A 16486-nucleotide genomic window follows, 5' to 3' on the forward strand; every position below is an offset into this window, starting at 1 on the left:
TTATTATCATATTTGGTGGACATGTAGGGATGTAAAGGCTTTTTGGATTAAGATCTGGTGGAACATCCAACAGATTTTTAAGAAAAAGATAAAATTTACACCGCAATTATTTTTATTGGGTATTATGGAAAATTTGGATTTTAAAGAAATGAATTTGATGCTGTACTGCATAACAGCAGCAAGGTTATTGGTCGCTCAAAATTGGAAGAAGGATGTATTACCTACTATGGACGATTGGAGATTGAAGGTGTCATATTTTGCAGAAATGGCCAAGATTTCCGCATATTTGAAAGATCAATCTCAAGAAAAAATTATTTTGGTTTGGAGAAGATGAATAGATTATATTCAGAGAAAGTATGAAATGAATAATTATCATATTGCTTTTGATTAAATTTATTATTATTTCTATTTACTTAGTATAATTTATATATATTATATATATTATATTTATGTTTATTATTGTATATTAGAGTTAAAGTATGTTAATATTTGATTGTATTATGTTTGGGTAGCTTTATTTAGATTTGGGATGTTATGTGCTTATCCCTGTATTCAGTTCTGGGAAGTCCGGGGGGGGGGAAGGGGATGAAGGGGGTAGAGTTATATAAAATTTGGTGTATTAATATGTTATAGAGAAATAATGTAATTTTTTCTTTATGAAGAGAAGGTGGTCGGCTAGTACCCCCAAACTGCATCCGAAGGTTGAGGAAAAGAAGGAGGTGGGATGTGTTAGGGTAGTTGGAAGAGAAAGAGGAGGTGTAGGTAGGAGGGGAGGAAAGGAAGAGGGAAGTAGGTAGGAAGGGTGAAAGAGAGGGTGGATGCGGGGGGGGGGACTGCCGATCACCTCTGAAAATATGATATTTAATAGGTTTTCTTTTTTTAATGATGTGCACCATATTTGTATTAAAAACTTGTTTATTTGAAAATTAATAAAATTTGTAAAATTGAAAGATGGCAAGTTCCGCAAATCAGATGGAATATAGATGTTTCCAAAGCAGTTTCTAAATTGTTGAGCTGAGAATGATTAGAACAATTTATTTTAGAATTTGAAAGCCTCTGTTAGCTATTATTTGTGAAATAATACTAAACTATAAGTAGATCTCAAATATTCGACTGTTCTTGATAGGTTTTGAGGCCAATCATGTATGTAGGTTTCAATCTTTAAAATGTTAACTACTGCTTGGAACTCTTTTGTTCCTGCTCCCACCCACCCTCACTCCAAAATCTGTTGCCCCTTTCCACTTTTACCTCCTGCAGACCATTAGCTTTAGGAGATTATTTGTGACCTCCCAGGAACTGTTGCCATTTATGGGTACAATGGTTTGGCAACACAATTGCATATTCCTCCCAGCATTCCTCAGTTGAATTTCTGACAGCCAGAGTAAATTGGGAAAGACTGCTTTGAGTGGTCAACAGTTTGCATATTTTGGATGGATGGATGGGGAAAGTTCTTGATATGATTTTAATTCAGTTTTGTTTCCTACTCCTAGGATGTTGACTCTAGGAGGTGGGCTACCTTATCTAGAACACCTCAATCTCTCTGGTTGTCTGACAGTAACCAGTGCAGGCCTGCAAGATTTGGTCTCGGTGTGCCCTTCTCTAAATCATGAACACTTTTACTACTGTGACAACATAAACGGTAATGTCTTTTTGAATAAAATATTTGTTCAAACTTCAAAATCATTTCCTTTATATAAGTAGAAGACCTCCAATATACAGTACAAACATTTGATAAATTGATTGTCTTGCCAAAGATAAATATTTAAATTTTATTCTAAATTAATGCTGTTTTCTTAAGGAAGCATAGTTGTGAGGAGTATTAAAGAATTTAGTTTCAGTCAAATGGCTTATGATCAGTTTATAAAAAAGGAATCTCTAGTTTTGTGTTTGCTCTTATTCTGGCATATGTGCTTGTAAAAAGATTAGAAGTAACATGTAATCCTGTTTTGAAGTTTTTATGACAAAAGTTATAAAAGTTTGTTAAAAGATCATGCCAAACCAATCTTATTTCATTATTTGATAAAGTGACCAAATAAGTAGACCAGCAAAACGCTGTGGACATAGTATACTTAGATTTCAGTAAGGCATTTGACAAAGTAGACCACAACCTACTTCTTGGTAAGCTAGAAAAAGGTGGAATAGACCACATCACCACCAGATGGATCTGTAGCTGGCTGACAAACCATACTCAACGAGTAGTCCTCAATGATACTACATCCACATGGAGAGAAGTAAGCAGTGGGGTACCACAAAGCTCCGTCTTAGGCCCAGTACTCTTCAATATCCTCATTAATGACTTAGATGAGGGAATAGAAGGGGAGCTCATCAAATATGCAGATAACACTAAACTGGCAGGAATAGCCAACACCCCAGAAGACAAGCTCAGGATCCAAAAAGATCTTAACAAACTTGAACAATGGGCCCTATCCAACAAAATTAGTTGGAAAGGGACTGTGAAAGGGACCTTGGAATCCTAGTGGATGACCACTTGACTATGAGCCAGCAATGTGCAGCGGCAGCCAAAAAAGCTAATACAATCCTGGGTTGTATAAACAGAGGCATAGAATCAAGATCATGAGAAGTATTAGTACCGCTTTATAAAACCCTAGTAAGACCACACCTGGAATACTGCAACTAATTTTGGTCACCATACTACAAAACGATGTTGAGACCTTGGAAAAAGTTCATAGAAAAGCAACTAAGATGATCAAAGGCCTGGAGACTAAAACATACGAACAACGGCTGCAGGACTTGGGTTTGGCTAGTCCAGGGGTAGGCAACCATGGCTCTTTTATGACTCGTGGACTTCAATTCCCAGAATTCCTGAGCCAGCATGGCTAGTCTAAAGAAAAGAAGAAATAGGGCTGACATGATAGCAGTATTCCAGTATCTGAGGAGCTGCCACAAAGAAGAGGGTGTCTATTCTCCAAAGCACCAGAGGGCAGGACAAGAAACAATGGTTGGAAACTGATCAAAGAGAGAAGCAACTTGGAATTAAGGAGAAAGTTCCTAACAGTGAGGACAATTAACCAGTGGAATAGCTTGCCTTCAGAAATCATGGGCGCTCCATCACTGGAGATTTTTAAGAAAAAACTGGACAGTCACTTGTCCGAGATGGTATAGGTTCCCCTCCTTGAACGGGGAGCTGGACTAGAAGACCTCCAAGGTCCCTTCCAGATTTGATTTCTATTCTATTCTATTCTATTCTATTCTATTCTATTCTATTCTATTCTATTCTATTCTATTGAAGTCTCAATATTTTAATTTTGTTTGCTTTCAAAGATTAATTAATTTAGCACCAGGTATCTTAATGATAATATTCTAACTATCAATTTTGTTTTCAGTGCAAAGTATATTTAAAAATGGCATTCTTGCTCAGAGTTGAAATCATCTTAAGCCTGAATCAGTATCTGAACTTACAGACCAAAAGCCATGTCAGGAATGGTCTTGGCAGAAATGCTCCTGTATGGTTGTGTTGGTATCTTAAGCAAGTTCCTGACTTACCACTTCTTACACCTCATGAAAGTGAAATTCACAATGAGAAATGTTGCCCTGCAAGAGTGTTTCAGAATAGATTTGCCAAATGAGGAATTCCATAATATGCAGCATTTTATGAAGTATAGAAATTTGAATCTACTGTTAACTGCTTACAACAGGAAACTGAGGAAATAAGGACTTAAATGTTTTGAGGACTTAAATGTTTTGCCCAATCAGAATTCCTAGGCTGCACAAATACTAATGCTTTATGAGAAATATGCAAGATCATACTGGAGTATATTTCTACTGCTGCTGACTTTCTGGTTGCAGCTGAGTAATGTTTGATAACATCCTTTTGGTTTTATAATTGGAAGTGGAAGAGGACCAATTTCCTTTTTAAAAAATTTCATCCCTTAGCCTTGCATTTTGAGATAAAAATTCTAAAAAACACTTCCCATATAACATTTATGAAAGCTTCTCAGAGAGAAGAAAGTGGGAATCTAGTCTTAAAATGCTTGTACAAAAAGAAATGATAAACCTTGAGAACTAGATGCTTGCAATGATTCAGTTGAAATTTAACAAGAGAAGCAAATCATAAGCTGGTTCTTCACCTGTCCTTTATTGCAGGGTGGAAAGCATTCCCAAAATATTTGAATCAAATACCACTGCCCTAAACAATATCTGGATTTTTAAAGTAATTAAAATTCCATAATGGTGATGTTAGGATTGGTTTATTATTCAGCTTTTCTGATATTTGAAGGAATTTTAAATTTTATATGATGCTGTTTTTATCCTAACATCCTAGCACAGCTACTCCTTTAATGTTTGTATTGGCAGCAACTGACATTGAATGAATGTTAGTTAAGGAAACTTGATTCCACTATATTATTCCAACTTTATATATTGAAGCTTGTGTACCCTTTTCCTCCCAGCCCACTTCCATCCTAGTTGCTTTCTGCTAAGTTTGGTTGAACTGGTTTGAGGGAAAAGCAAACGTTGAAAAAAGAATGACCATTACTAAACATGGGTTTTCTTATTAAAAAAAAAGTCATATTTTTAACCCAATTACAATCTTTCACTGGTAATTTGATTGTATGGAAATTACTTCTTTCAGCATTGTACTATAGGCAAAATATATATGGAAAATCAGTAGCAAAACTTAGGATTTTAAATCTTACTAAATTCTTCAATATGACACTGATGATAGTTTCAGTAAGGACTCAGAAAGGGTACGTTAGTATGACCACGTTAGATTGGAGCTACATTGTGACACAGATGAAATATCTATACATTGCTAGGATTAACATGGTTGTTTGTTCTTGTTCATTAAGAGAAATTTGACTGAAATTCAGTGGCACACCTGTGGTTTTTATATGTCAGGTAATACAGGTATTGGATTGCATGCTTTTATAAAGAAAAAGTCCTAGCAAATGGAGGTAAGTAGCTTTTGATGCTGTTTTAATGTGCAGTCCAGTTTTCTTAACAAAGTTTCATCAGTAAGTGATCATTCATAATGTCCCTTTAATTTTTGTGGAGTAATATACTTACATTGGATGAATCTGTGTACTCCAGTATTGCCTGTAATCTGAGATTCCCCATTCATCAATAGCCCTCATGCACTCCAAATGATTTTGCTAGTGTAGCTTGAAACCCTTAGTGAAAATTACAAACATATTTCTGCTAGAACAGTTTCTTAGACTGCATCCAGTTCTTTTTTCTTCCATTCACATTTGTTCTGTCTTTGCACAGGTCCTCACGCTGAAACTGCCAGCGGATGCCAGAACTTGCAGTGTGGTTTCCGAGCCTGCTGCCGCTCTGGTGAATGATCCAACTCCTTACCTTTTTTGTCTACTTTGTTTAGCTCTGCAGGCTTCCTCTCATGCACTTTACTTACAGTTTGCATCTTGTTCTTGACTGTTTTTTTTTTGGAGTGTGATTTGTGGATTCTTTTGCTCCGTAATTCAGAAAATTGTAAGCAACCTTGTAGGGTTTTATCAGTTTTCACAGTGTTCCATACTGATTTGGAAGGTGAGAAGTGAAATTTTTTTGTGCTTTGAAAAGAAATTATTAAATCATTTGAACACTTTCATCCTAATATTTGGCACTTAAATTTGGGGTTTTTTCCCCTTTCTTTGTGCTAAGTCCATAAAAAAAACTTACATACTTATATAGAAATCTTTCAGTAAATGTGAAACACATTTGAATAACAATATATATTGTTAAGTAGTTATTTTACCCATAACCTTCTGATCCCAGAGCTGTTCTTAATGAATTAGAGAGATTCCTTCTGTCTTTTAGTACTGATTTCACATTTTAGGCTTGAGGAACAGTAAATGAAACATTCCCATCAGTATCAGAGTTTGTTAGTCTGATAAACAGCAGGCCAGTGACTGTCATTGCCACATCATCTTGTGAGCTTCTCAAAGTATTTGCTTAACTGTAGTTGCATTGCAACCATGATCCCCTGCATCTTCTATGTAGACACACTAAAGATGTTGAATTTTGAAAGGGATTTTCCCAGAAGCAATTTCTCTGTGATAAGAGCAACTGTAATAAATAAACTGCAATTTTAAGAAACTTTCTTGTATCCATTTGCACGCTGGGAAGATACAAAAAGGTGGAAGAGAATTTGTTACTAGTGTTGGGTGGCATGTGCTTACAAGTAGACCTCACTGACTCCCTTGTGCAGCATGGTATACCATGGTATACATTTACTACCCTTGCAGTGTCCCTCAGTCATATGATTACCATTACAGTCATATTCATTGTCCTGTGCATGATCCCTCTCCCTCTGCAGAATGGAAGATTGAAGAGGAAGGGATTACAAGAGAGTACGCAGGCATATAAGGAATACACCAGTTGTTTGTGGCTTCCAGCCCCAAGCATGCTACACAAACAGCTGGTAGCACTGCACTCCTTTTGTTGTATATTCTTCATTGTCTACTTTCTTGTAATCCCTCCCTCTGCAATAATTAAACAATGAATTAATTAACAAACATTTAATTCCATTTTTCCTAATTTTCCCAGCACTGGGAAGAGAATTCCAAAGGATGGAGGAGTGGCAAAGCATAGTCACAGTCTTGTGATTACGTAATCAATGCTTCATTTAGCAACCAGGTTGCTGGTCCCTATTGTTACTAAACAAGGACTACCTGTATTGAAAAATACAGTGCTTGGTTTCATGTCACATGCAGTCTGAGAGCTGTGACTTTCCTAAAAAAAAAAAAGGAATTTGTCCAAATTTGGCCACCAACAAATGAGGTGGTAGAAGGATTTGAAAGAACTTTTCTGAAAGTACTTTTGCCATATTTTTGTGTCACAATTGGAGGGAAATAAATGTACTGTACGCTAATGTTTATTTTGTTAATAAGTTACCTTGATTTACATTGTATCTTAAAAACAGCACTTACAGAAACTTTAAAAACAATTCACAAGAAATATATACATACTTTGCATCAACAAGTAAAAAGACAGTGCAGACAGCAATTCTATTCCAAAGCTGTTCCATTTCCAGATCCATTCAATTCAGTGGTTGTCCTGGTAAGAATCCTCCACATGATTCTCCTCCACTAAATATGAATGGGGACTTTTTGCACAGATGTTCAGAATTTGAGAGTTTACTTGCCTACATGAGGACACAATGGTATCTCTAAGAAACTATCAGGATTCAGATCCAAGAATCAAAAAAACCTGGGAACAATGGTTTAATTTCTTGCTGCCCTAGGATGGAATGTTTTACACAACTATAAAGCGATTTGCATCAGGAAAATTAAAGGATAAACATGGGTATGCTGCCTTGAACCACTGGATTAAGTGTGGATCTGAATCAACTACAGTATGCCTATTTCCCTTGGTAACTCTTCTCCCTGTCCATTCTTCTGGAGAGTAATCTCCAGGCTTCCGAGTTATCATTTCTGCTACACTCTGACCAAAATCTTACCTAATTAACTCTGATTGGGGATGGGGTGTTTTATACTTCAATAATGCCAGCTGAAAATAAAATAAAAAAAAATCCTGCATCTAATACACCCCAGCATTATTAAAACTGGACTGATGTTTTACCAATTCTCATTCCATCTGCAATTTAAGAAACCTTGTGGTCTCCTGAGGTTGTGGTTGCTCCATCATTGAGGGTTTTGAAGAAGAGATTGGACAGTTATTTGTCCAGAATGGTATAGGGTCTCCTGCCTGAGCAGGGGGTGGACTAGAAGATCTTCAAAGTTCCTTCCAACTCTTATTATTCTGTATTCTGTAATAATCTGCTTCACATTTACCAAACTAAATTATTCAGAATTCTGCACTGCTTTTTCTTTAGACGTTCCAGGTGACCTCTATGGGCATCTTCATTTTATACTTATAGCCACTATCCAATAAGGCAGTGGTTCTCAACCTTTTTAATGCCGTGACCCCAACCATAAGTCGAGGACTAAACCGGTCGTAAGTCAAGGACTAAACCGGTTGTAAGTCGAGGACTAAACCGGTTGTAAGTCGAGGACTACCCAACCGGTCGTAAGTCGAGGACTTTCCCTGCCCGGGAACGCCGCACATGTGTGTTTCCGCCCCCTGCGCCGGCCGAGGCGTAGCTGGCAAGCGGCAGAGACGGAGCAGGCCGACCACCAGCTGGCCCAGCCCAAGGCACCCGCCGGAAAAGGGGAAAAAATGGCGGACAAAAAAAATGGCGGACAGCCTTGCTTGGCGACCCCCGTGAAATGGTTGATCGACCCCAAATGGGGTCCCGACCCACAGGTTGAGAACCACTGCAATAAGGTAAGCTGGGCTGGGGAGACCATCTTGCCCTTAGTCATGAAGTTTCCATGACTGACATTGGGTCAAGAGGTACCTTTCCTTTTAACCACCACAGTCTCTGGGTGTTGTGTTTAATGAGTCATCTATGATTTGAAGGCAAAAGTACTGAAATCTGGGACAAGGAGGGTGTTCCTGCTTTGATATGGCAGTAAATACAGAAAGGCATGGTTGACTAAGCACACGCAAGATCAATGGCTTTGAACGCCTGGTTGTTCATTCTTGCCAGTCTCCTTGATAGTGTTAGCAGCCCTTGGTCTTTGGCACCAAAACTCCTGGGATGCCACAAAGATGTTTCTGTACACAAAGCTTTATTGTGGGCTCAGGCAGGAAATTCCTTGAACAGCAGTGACTATTGGAATCTGTGAAAATGATGGAAGTCAATATTTTTCTGTAGAGCCCTAACGATTACAAACTAATGAAGCCACGTAAATCCACACCGAAAGAATGTGTTTGGGGTAAGCATGAACATACACGGCTAGCGCAAACTCTGTGTTTGGAATTTCAGTTTTATAAACTCCAGTACTATATGCAGCCTCAACTATAGATGCAACATCTGAAAATGGCAAGTGAATGGGAAATCCGGAGACCTGCAAGAAGGGAAAGAATGAGAAGGATTATCTAATGACACCACATTCCATCATACCTGCTTTTAATAGCATTGGAAAGAACTTGCAAAGAGTAGATGTTTTAACTACTAACTGAAAGAGTTCCTTCTCTGTTGTTTACAGTAGAAAGAACAAAGTTACAAGGCAAATAGTTGAATTAAAAAAACAGGCTTTGAATCAATTTTGCAGGCTTAGAAGTCAGGGGAAAACCGCAGAACACAGCTTTTGAGTTATTTTAAATCATTTGCCAACTGGTCATAGAAGTAAAAAGGTCCTTTTGCATATGTCTTTGGGTCCCTCCCCCGAGACTAATAAGATTGTGTGCTAAAGCATTTGTTTTTCTGTATGTTTTTTCACCAGTTTCTTCTGCACTGAATTTGGTCTTGTTCTGTTCAGTTTTCAGAGATCCTGTGGAACCAATTTTTATCTTCCTTTATAAAATAATGTAAATAAAATTCAATAAAATGGTTTGGGAAATAACAAACATTGCAAGGTAGGCTTTTGCCCTCAGGATAATAATAATAATATTAATAATATTAATATTAATATTAATAATAATAATAATAAAGTTGGAAGGGACCTTGGAGGTCATCTAGTCCAACCCCCTGCTCAGGCAGGAAACCCTATACCATTTCAAACAAATGGCTGTCCAGTCTCTTCTTAAAAACTTCCAGTGTTGGCGCATTCACTGCTTCTGGAGGCAGGTTGTTCCACTGGTTAATTCAGGGGTAGTCAACCTTGGCTCTTTTATGACTCGTGGACTTCAACTCCCAGCTGGCTCAGGAATTCTGGGAATTGAAGTCCACGAGTCATAAAAGAGCCAAGGTTGACTACCCTTGGGTTAATTGTTCTGTCAGGAAGTTTCTCCTTAGTTCTAGGTTGCTTCTCTCTTTGGTTAGTTTCCAACCGTTGCTTCTTGTCCTGCCTTCAGGCGCTTTGGAAAATAGCTTGACTCCCTCTTCTTTGTGGGAGCCCCTGAGATATTGGAACACTGCTATCATGTCCCCCCTTGTCCTTCTCTTCGTTAAACTAGATCCCACTCGTAACAATCTATTAAACATCAAATCCTATATGAGCAGAAGCTCATATAAATTATAGACTTTCTACAGTTGATGTTGATGCTGTTAACATGGCACTGCACTATATCTTGAATCCCCAAGGACCTATGCAAGGGTCCTTTTTATAGACTTGCCATTCAATACATTCATTCCAGAAAGTCTTCATTATAAGCTGACTTAGCTAGCTCTGCCTGTCCAACTTGTAGGTGGATTATAAATTTTTTGACAGATGGAAAACAGCAGATAATCTAGGTAAAATCACATTGAATTCCCATTATATTAGCTTAGGTAATCCCCAGGGCTGTGTGCTTTCTCCATTACTTTTTTCTCTATATGAATGACTGCATCTTTAAGAATCCCTCTGTTAAAGTACTGAACTTTGCAAATGATACAACAGTCAATGGTCTCATTTGAGACGGTGATGACTCTGCATATGTAGACGGGAGGTTGAATATCTGGCTGTGTGGTGCAGTCGGAACAATCTTGAGCTGAACACCCTAAAACTATAGAGAGAAAATTGGATTTTAGGAGGAACGCTATTCTATCACCTCTGTCTATATTAGACAATACAACATCAACAGTAGAGATCTTCAAATTTCTTGGTTCTATAATCCAGGATTTGAAATGAACATCCAACATCAGAACCCCATTAAAAAGGCACAACAAAGAACGTTCTTCCTGCATCAGAAAGTTCAGACTATCTCAGGAGTTGAGACCATTCTATAGAGGAATTATTGAGTCTGTCATTTGTACTTCTATAACTGGTTTGGTACAACAACCAAACAGGGCAGTTACAGACTTCAATGGATAATGTCAGAATCCAATTATATTTCATTTCTAGTTATCTACTATGGAAAAAACCCATTTCTGCTCTCTCTGGATTCTGTCATACTATGAAGGGGAAGGGGGTTTTATGGCTCTCACTTCCTTCATTAAACTTCAAAAGGACTGGATGTTGATTCTCACCAAGAGGCCATCGCCTTTCATCTACTCGCTTTCTGAAGCCTCCCTTTTGCCGGCAGTAAGGGAAAAGGGGGGGAATTGTCGCCCGGAAGAACTGTGGGGTGGGGGACTGCTTGGGAACACTTAAAACATTGAAGGATGGGAGAGAATTCCTCAGATCCTGTCTAGAACGCCTGCAATCATTTTCTCTTAATAAAGATGCCTGTTGGAAGAGATATTCCAAGAGTTCTGTCTTCTTAAGATGTAAAGTGAGGTAGGTCCTTACAGATAATTAGGACTGCAGAAAAAAGCAGTTGCAACCAACCTGTCTTCCATTGAGGACCTGTATACTGCAAGGATCAGAAAGAGGGCTGAGAAAATATCTACAGACCTCTCACATCCTGGACATAAACATTTTCAACTCCCCCCAGGATGCCACTATAGGGCATTGCGTGCCAATTAGATATAGTTTTTTCCCTCATGCCATCACTTTGGTGAATACCTATTTATTTACCCATATAGTATAGCTACTGCCTTCTCTTATTAGTTTGATTATATTACTTTGTTGTTTGTATGTACACTGAAATCTTATGCACCAGAGGCAAATTCCACGTGTGTCCAATCACATTTGGCCAATAAAAGATTCTGTTCTCTCTTCTCTTCTCTCCTCTCTCCCCTCACCTTTCCATTCCTTTCTATTTCTATTTCTATTTCCATTTCTATTTCTATTTTTATTATTTCCAGCAATTGAAGGGGAAGTGAAAAAGTCAAGATAGTGGCCACAAACATGCAAATGAAGCTACACCCTTTTTCTATGTATTGTAATAAAATAAAAAGAATGTCTTTGATATCATGGTTGGGGATCAGTGTCATTTTTTTTACTCCTTTCTGTTGGATACCCTGCCAGCAATTCTAGTTAAATTATCTAGTTAAAGATAAGTTATCTAGTTAAAGATAAACATAAGTGAATAAATCAGGATTCAGCAACAGTGCTTGCAATATCTCTTGCTTTGCATTTGCAGATGCCACTATCAAAATATAGTAAAAAAAATAATAATCCAGAACTGTTAGGTATTAACAATTTAAACTCCATTTCCCTGTTCTCTGCCACGTTTCATGTTGTGAAATAGATACTCCTCCCCCTCCCCGCACCTCCTCAGACTACTGTCCAAATCCTTTAAAGAATTGCCTTTGTCATTTTGGAAAAAAAATTAAATTGGGCACCCCATTTCTTATGCACATGAGTAATATGAGTAATAGTGCAAAGGAAGGTTATAATCAGGCCCAGGAAATGTTAAATATAGTGGGGTAGTGTTCCCTTAAAGACCTCTAGATAAGCCAAGGGATTGATTTAGAACAGAGTGTGCTAAATCAAAGCTGACTTGGCTCTTCCCTTTTACCAGTTAAAGCAGACGATCTTTCTAAAGAGAACCCTCCAAAGCAATACTTTCCTTCCAATAGAAGCTAAATGAAAGCTCAGCTGCTCCTAAGTCTAAGACAGAAACCAAATCCTTTTAAATGGGGAATATCTCCCCATTGGTGAGCAATATTTTTCAAACTTGGCAACTTCAAGATGCATGGACTTTATCTCCCAAAATCCCCCAGCCAGCACACTTTGAAGCCTGCACATCTTAAGGTTGTTCAATTTGAAAAACACTGCTCTATAGTTTCATTTGATAGCATCACAGCTATCAAATATTTAAAATGCTTTTATCATACCTTGTAGTCTCCAAGTTGTTTTTGTAATTCTGCCTGATGATCATCTTCTACCTCTTTGCCCTGATGTTTCTCCAACAGAGGCAAGAACTGCCGGAGGGCATAGGTACAGTATCTGTTCCAACGTGTCAAGTGGTTTGGCCGCCATTCCATGATTTTTTCTTTTAATATCTTCTCGAGCCTGCATTTATAATTTTTTAAAAACATTGTTAAATCTGCATTTGAAATTCTGAGGATATTCTGCAACTTTTTGATGCAGAACATCATGGATGAGCTAGCAAGAATGACTTATTTGCCTTGGTAAACAAATAGCTAAATAAACTACATTAGAAATGTAATTTCTGGCTTCTCTATATAAAATATGTTTGGTTTACAAAAAGATACTGAAAAGGCTACCATTTAGATTCCTGCCATTTTTGAATTGAAACATAAACCCTGTATTTTAGTAATAACATTTGAAGTCAATTTTCATAATGGAAAAAAAATGAGATAGCAGCACCAGCGTTGGTGTTGCTATCTCATCAGCTAGGGAACTAGATGACAACAGGACTCAATATCCGTCTTCTGAAGTTCTTTCCATCTTTTCATTTGTGTCAACATTATAAAGGTATTCCTTCAGTTTTGGGAAAAGTGAAGATGGCATGACACCAAATCTGCATGGCAAATAGGATAATACAATGAAATCCAACCACACAATTGTATCTTGGGTAGCTTGCGATATATGAAACGTAAAATCTCCTTGCACTTACAAACCCTACTTAATTGTCTGAAATTAACTTGAGACATTGTTTTAAGTGTTGCAATGTATTGTCAGACTTGTCCTGACTTAGATGTTTAGGAAAGAAAAACCCTTGACTCCATTTGATTGAAGTGATAGGTCCTTTTGCAGCGAAAGTAAAGCTAGATCTGAATATTCCAGGACAAAGGTTACACATTTTCCCTTTCCCTGGTCCTCCCTCCTTGACCAATTCACCAGTGTCCAATAGTATTCCTTTTTGATGTTTTGGGAACCGCTTTAATGCTTGGCACCTCTCTATGTAGTTTCACATTCTGTTCCCAGGCCAGGTGTCCTTGACAGCTGGCTTATTCTGGTTTGACACCTCTGGTTCTCATCAGCTTGTCTCCCCCCCTTCCATTTGTCTTCCCTTTCCCATACCCAAGCATTACTTCCCCAAATTCCTTCCCTTCTCCCTCCTTGCAAATTATGGCAGTATGCCAGTGAAGCAAAGAAGCTGAAGATGGCAGACCTGGCAGTATTGCTCTGAGCTGACAGTGCTGCCAAGTTTAAGAAAATCTATGTAATCTATGTAAATACATATCTCTGTCCCAAGGAATTGTAGCTATGAGTTTTCCTGTTGAAGCCTGAGTGTTACATTTTCCCCTTCTCTTTGTGATGATATTGCATGGACCAAACTACTTTCTGGGTCATAATGATGAGTTCATATTCCATAAACTGTCAGGGTGCTATAAAGAAATTCCTCACTTTCATTCTTGTAATGTGACAACTGCTGTAAATTTCAGTTCTTGAACTTTCTTCCCTGCCATGTAAGGGACCCATCTTGCACAAATCTTCTGATATTGAAGAATATCAGTAATGTCACATACACATTCCTTTGAAAAGCCAAGTTTGACAGCAATTTCCTTTTAATCTGCCAATTGTCCTTTATCAGTTCCTGAACCCTTTTTACATAAAATATATTGGTTGTTATCACACGTCAACCATTTTATTCTTGATCACAGATCTCAATTCTTCCTGGTTTACTACCTTTATATTTTTTGTCCCAGTGACATCATAAACAATCTGCATTTGGCAGTGATTTTCAATTGGAAGGGATCTTTCAACAATCAAAACAATCATAGCTATTTTGCCTTTTCTCACAGTCCCTTCAACTGAAGTGAAAGAATAGATTGCAGGTTCTTGCACAGCAGTAAATTACCATCTGTTGGTAATTTAACACATTGGCAACCTTAATTTTCAGCCACTAAATAATATGGATGATGCAAAATTACCTATTCTGTAAATGTAGTGCGACAGTCTTATCTGCATTTTGGTAGAAGAGTTCTTCAGGCTAATGAAATCAGAAAGAGAAATAATTTAGCTTTTATGAAATTCACTTCAGTATTATAGCACTTTAAATTAATCTGTACTTTTATTCTTTCAAGACCTGAAGTGATTAATATGGCATAAGAAAAATTACATTAAAATCATTTTGACTAAATGAATACTACTTATACAATTAGTACATTTGTTGCTTCATTGTTTTATATAATAAGTCATGCTGCTCATTGTTTCAGATATTTTAATATCAAAATATTCTGGCACAATAGGGCCTCATTTCCTTTGGATGCAAATTCTGGAAATTTATAAAAACATACACAAACAGAACCCAGTGGAAATAAACAGGCCCAAACAGAGCAAATCTTAGAAACCCTTTGGATTGCACTTGTTTTCAGGATAATCAAATTATATGTTTAGTTTCTCTTTCACCTGTGTGATATGAGGCACAAATAATTTTTTCCCAGCTCCATCATTCCCATCAGACAACAAGCTGCACAAGCTACAACCAGGCAGCAAGAGAAAAAGCAGAGCTCACTTCCCCCTGACACATTTGCCCAACAACTGAAGCAAGGGCTACAAACTGATGTGTGGGTTGTGGCTCATCAAACGGAATTGACCATGAAGGATAGGCTGGAGTGAAAAGGGGACAAACTGTATGTCCCAGACAGTTTGCGATTGCAAGTCTTGCAACACAGTGACAATGCCAAGCAAACGGGCCACTTTGGATTCCTAAAACATTGCATCTTGCTAATCACCAGTTTTGGTGGCCAAAGTTGAAGAAAGACATTGTGAAGAGTTGTGCAGTTTGTGCAGCCAGTAAGAAAGTACTAAGGAAGAGTCCAGGACTGTTGCAGCAGGTGGCTGATTCGACTAGATCCTGGGAGGAGATAGCTATGGACTTTATAGTGGAGTTACTGGAGAGTGGGGCAAAACGTGATTTGGACTATGATAGACCTATTTTCCAAGCAAGCCCACTTCATCACATGTGCTGGACTCCCCTCAGCCCAGAGGCTAGCAAAGATGTTTTTGCAGCATATCTACTGGCTACATGGAGCACCTAAACACATTATTTCGGACCAAGGGGTCCAATTTACTGCTATGTTTTGGAGGGAGTTCGTAAAGATGATTGGGTGCTCCCAGGGCTTAGCTCAGCTTTTAATCCAAGTACGAATGGCTCTGCAGAACGAGCTAATGCAATAATGGAGCAGAACCTGCCATTTTCGGAGATAGCGTATAACAATGCAGTACACAGCAGCACTGGTTTAAGCTAGCCAGAGGGGTGGAATTTGTGCCAATGCCAGAGTGCCCTCAGGAGCCTTCCTCCTCGGGCACCTTAACTGAATGGGTAGACTCATTCCAACGGGTTTGGAGCGATGCAAAGAAAGTGTTAGCTAAGGCAGCCGTGAGTCAGAAAAAACAAGAAGAGATAAGAGGCGAGCTTTACTGGGGGTGTTCTGTGTAGGGGAAAAAGTGTATCTGTCTACTAAGTATCTTAAGTTGAAACAAACTTGCAAGAGGTTGAGGCTGAAGTACATAGGTCCTTTCCCCATTGTAAAAGTCATCAATCTGGTGACAGTAGAACTCACACTACTAAGGATATGGGGTAAAGTGCATCCAGTTTTCCATTGCAGCTTACTGAAGCCATATTGGGGATCTACAATGAGACCAGTAGGGAAGGCAGCCCCAGCCCCAATAATGGTGGAGGGGGAAATGCATTATGAGGTCAAACGAATCCTCAATTCCAGAACCCTCAGAGGGACATCACAGCACTTGATCCAATGGAAGTGTTATCCATTGTCAGAAGCTAGATGGGTAAAAGCTCA

At 38.3% G+C, this 16486-nt stretch overlaps 2 protein-coding genes across 3 annotated transcripts in view; one reads left to right on the forward strand and one right to left on the reverse strand.

Annotated features, from left to right (window-relative positions):
* FBXL5 (F-box and leucine rich repeat protein 5) overlaps window positions 1-6054 on the forward strand; it is a 31384-nt gene extending 25330 nt beyond the window's left edge. For both annotated transcript variants that reach the window (XM_015818055.1, XM_015818054.1), the window contains 2 exons: window positions 1491-1639; window positions 5227-6054. In XM_015818055.1, coding sequence (XP_015673541.1) covers window positions 1491-1639; window positions 5227-5303 — 226 coding nt within the window. In that variant the 3' untranslated portion in view covers window positions 5304-6054. The remainder of the gene's footprint in view (window positions 1-1490; window positions 1640-5226) is intronic.
* Window positions 6055-8229: 2175 nt separating this feature from the next.
* CC2D2A (coiled-coil and C2 domain containing 2A) overlaps window positions 8230-16486 on the reverse strand; it is a 192217-nt gene continuing 183960 nt past the window's right edge. The window contains exons 32-34 of the mRNA XM_029284512.1: window positions 14615-14673; window positions 12608-12785; window positions 8230-8870 (exon numbers count right to left, since the gene is read on the reverse strand). Of these exons, the coding sequence (XP_029140345.1) occupies window positions 8682-8870; window positions 12608-12785; window positions 14615-14673 (426 nt within the window). The 3' untranslated portion in view covers window positions 8230-8681. The remainder of the gene's footprint in view (window positions 8871-12607; window positions 12786-14614; window positions 14674-16486) is intronic.

The sequence above is a fragment of the Protobothrops mucrosquamatus genome, unplaced genomic scaffold, assembly GCF_001527695.2.
Source record: "Protobothrops mucrosquamatus isolate PMUCROS unplaced genomic scaffold, P.Mucros_1.0 scaffold670, whole genome shotgun sequence".
NCBI classification, from domain to species: Eukaryota; Metazoa; Chordata; class Lepidosauria; order Squamata; family Viperidae; genus Protobothrops; species Protobothrops mucrosquamatus.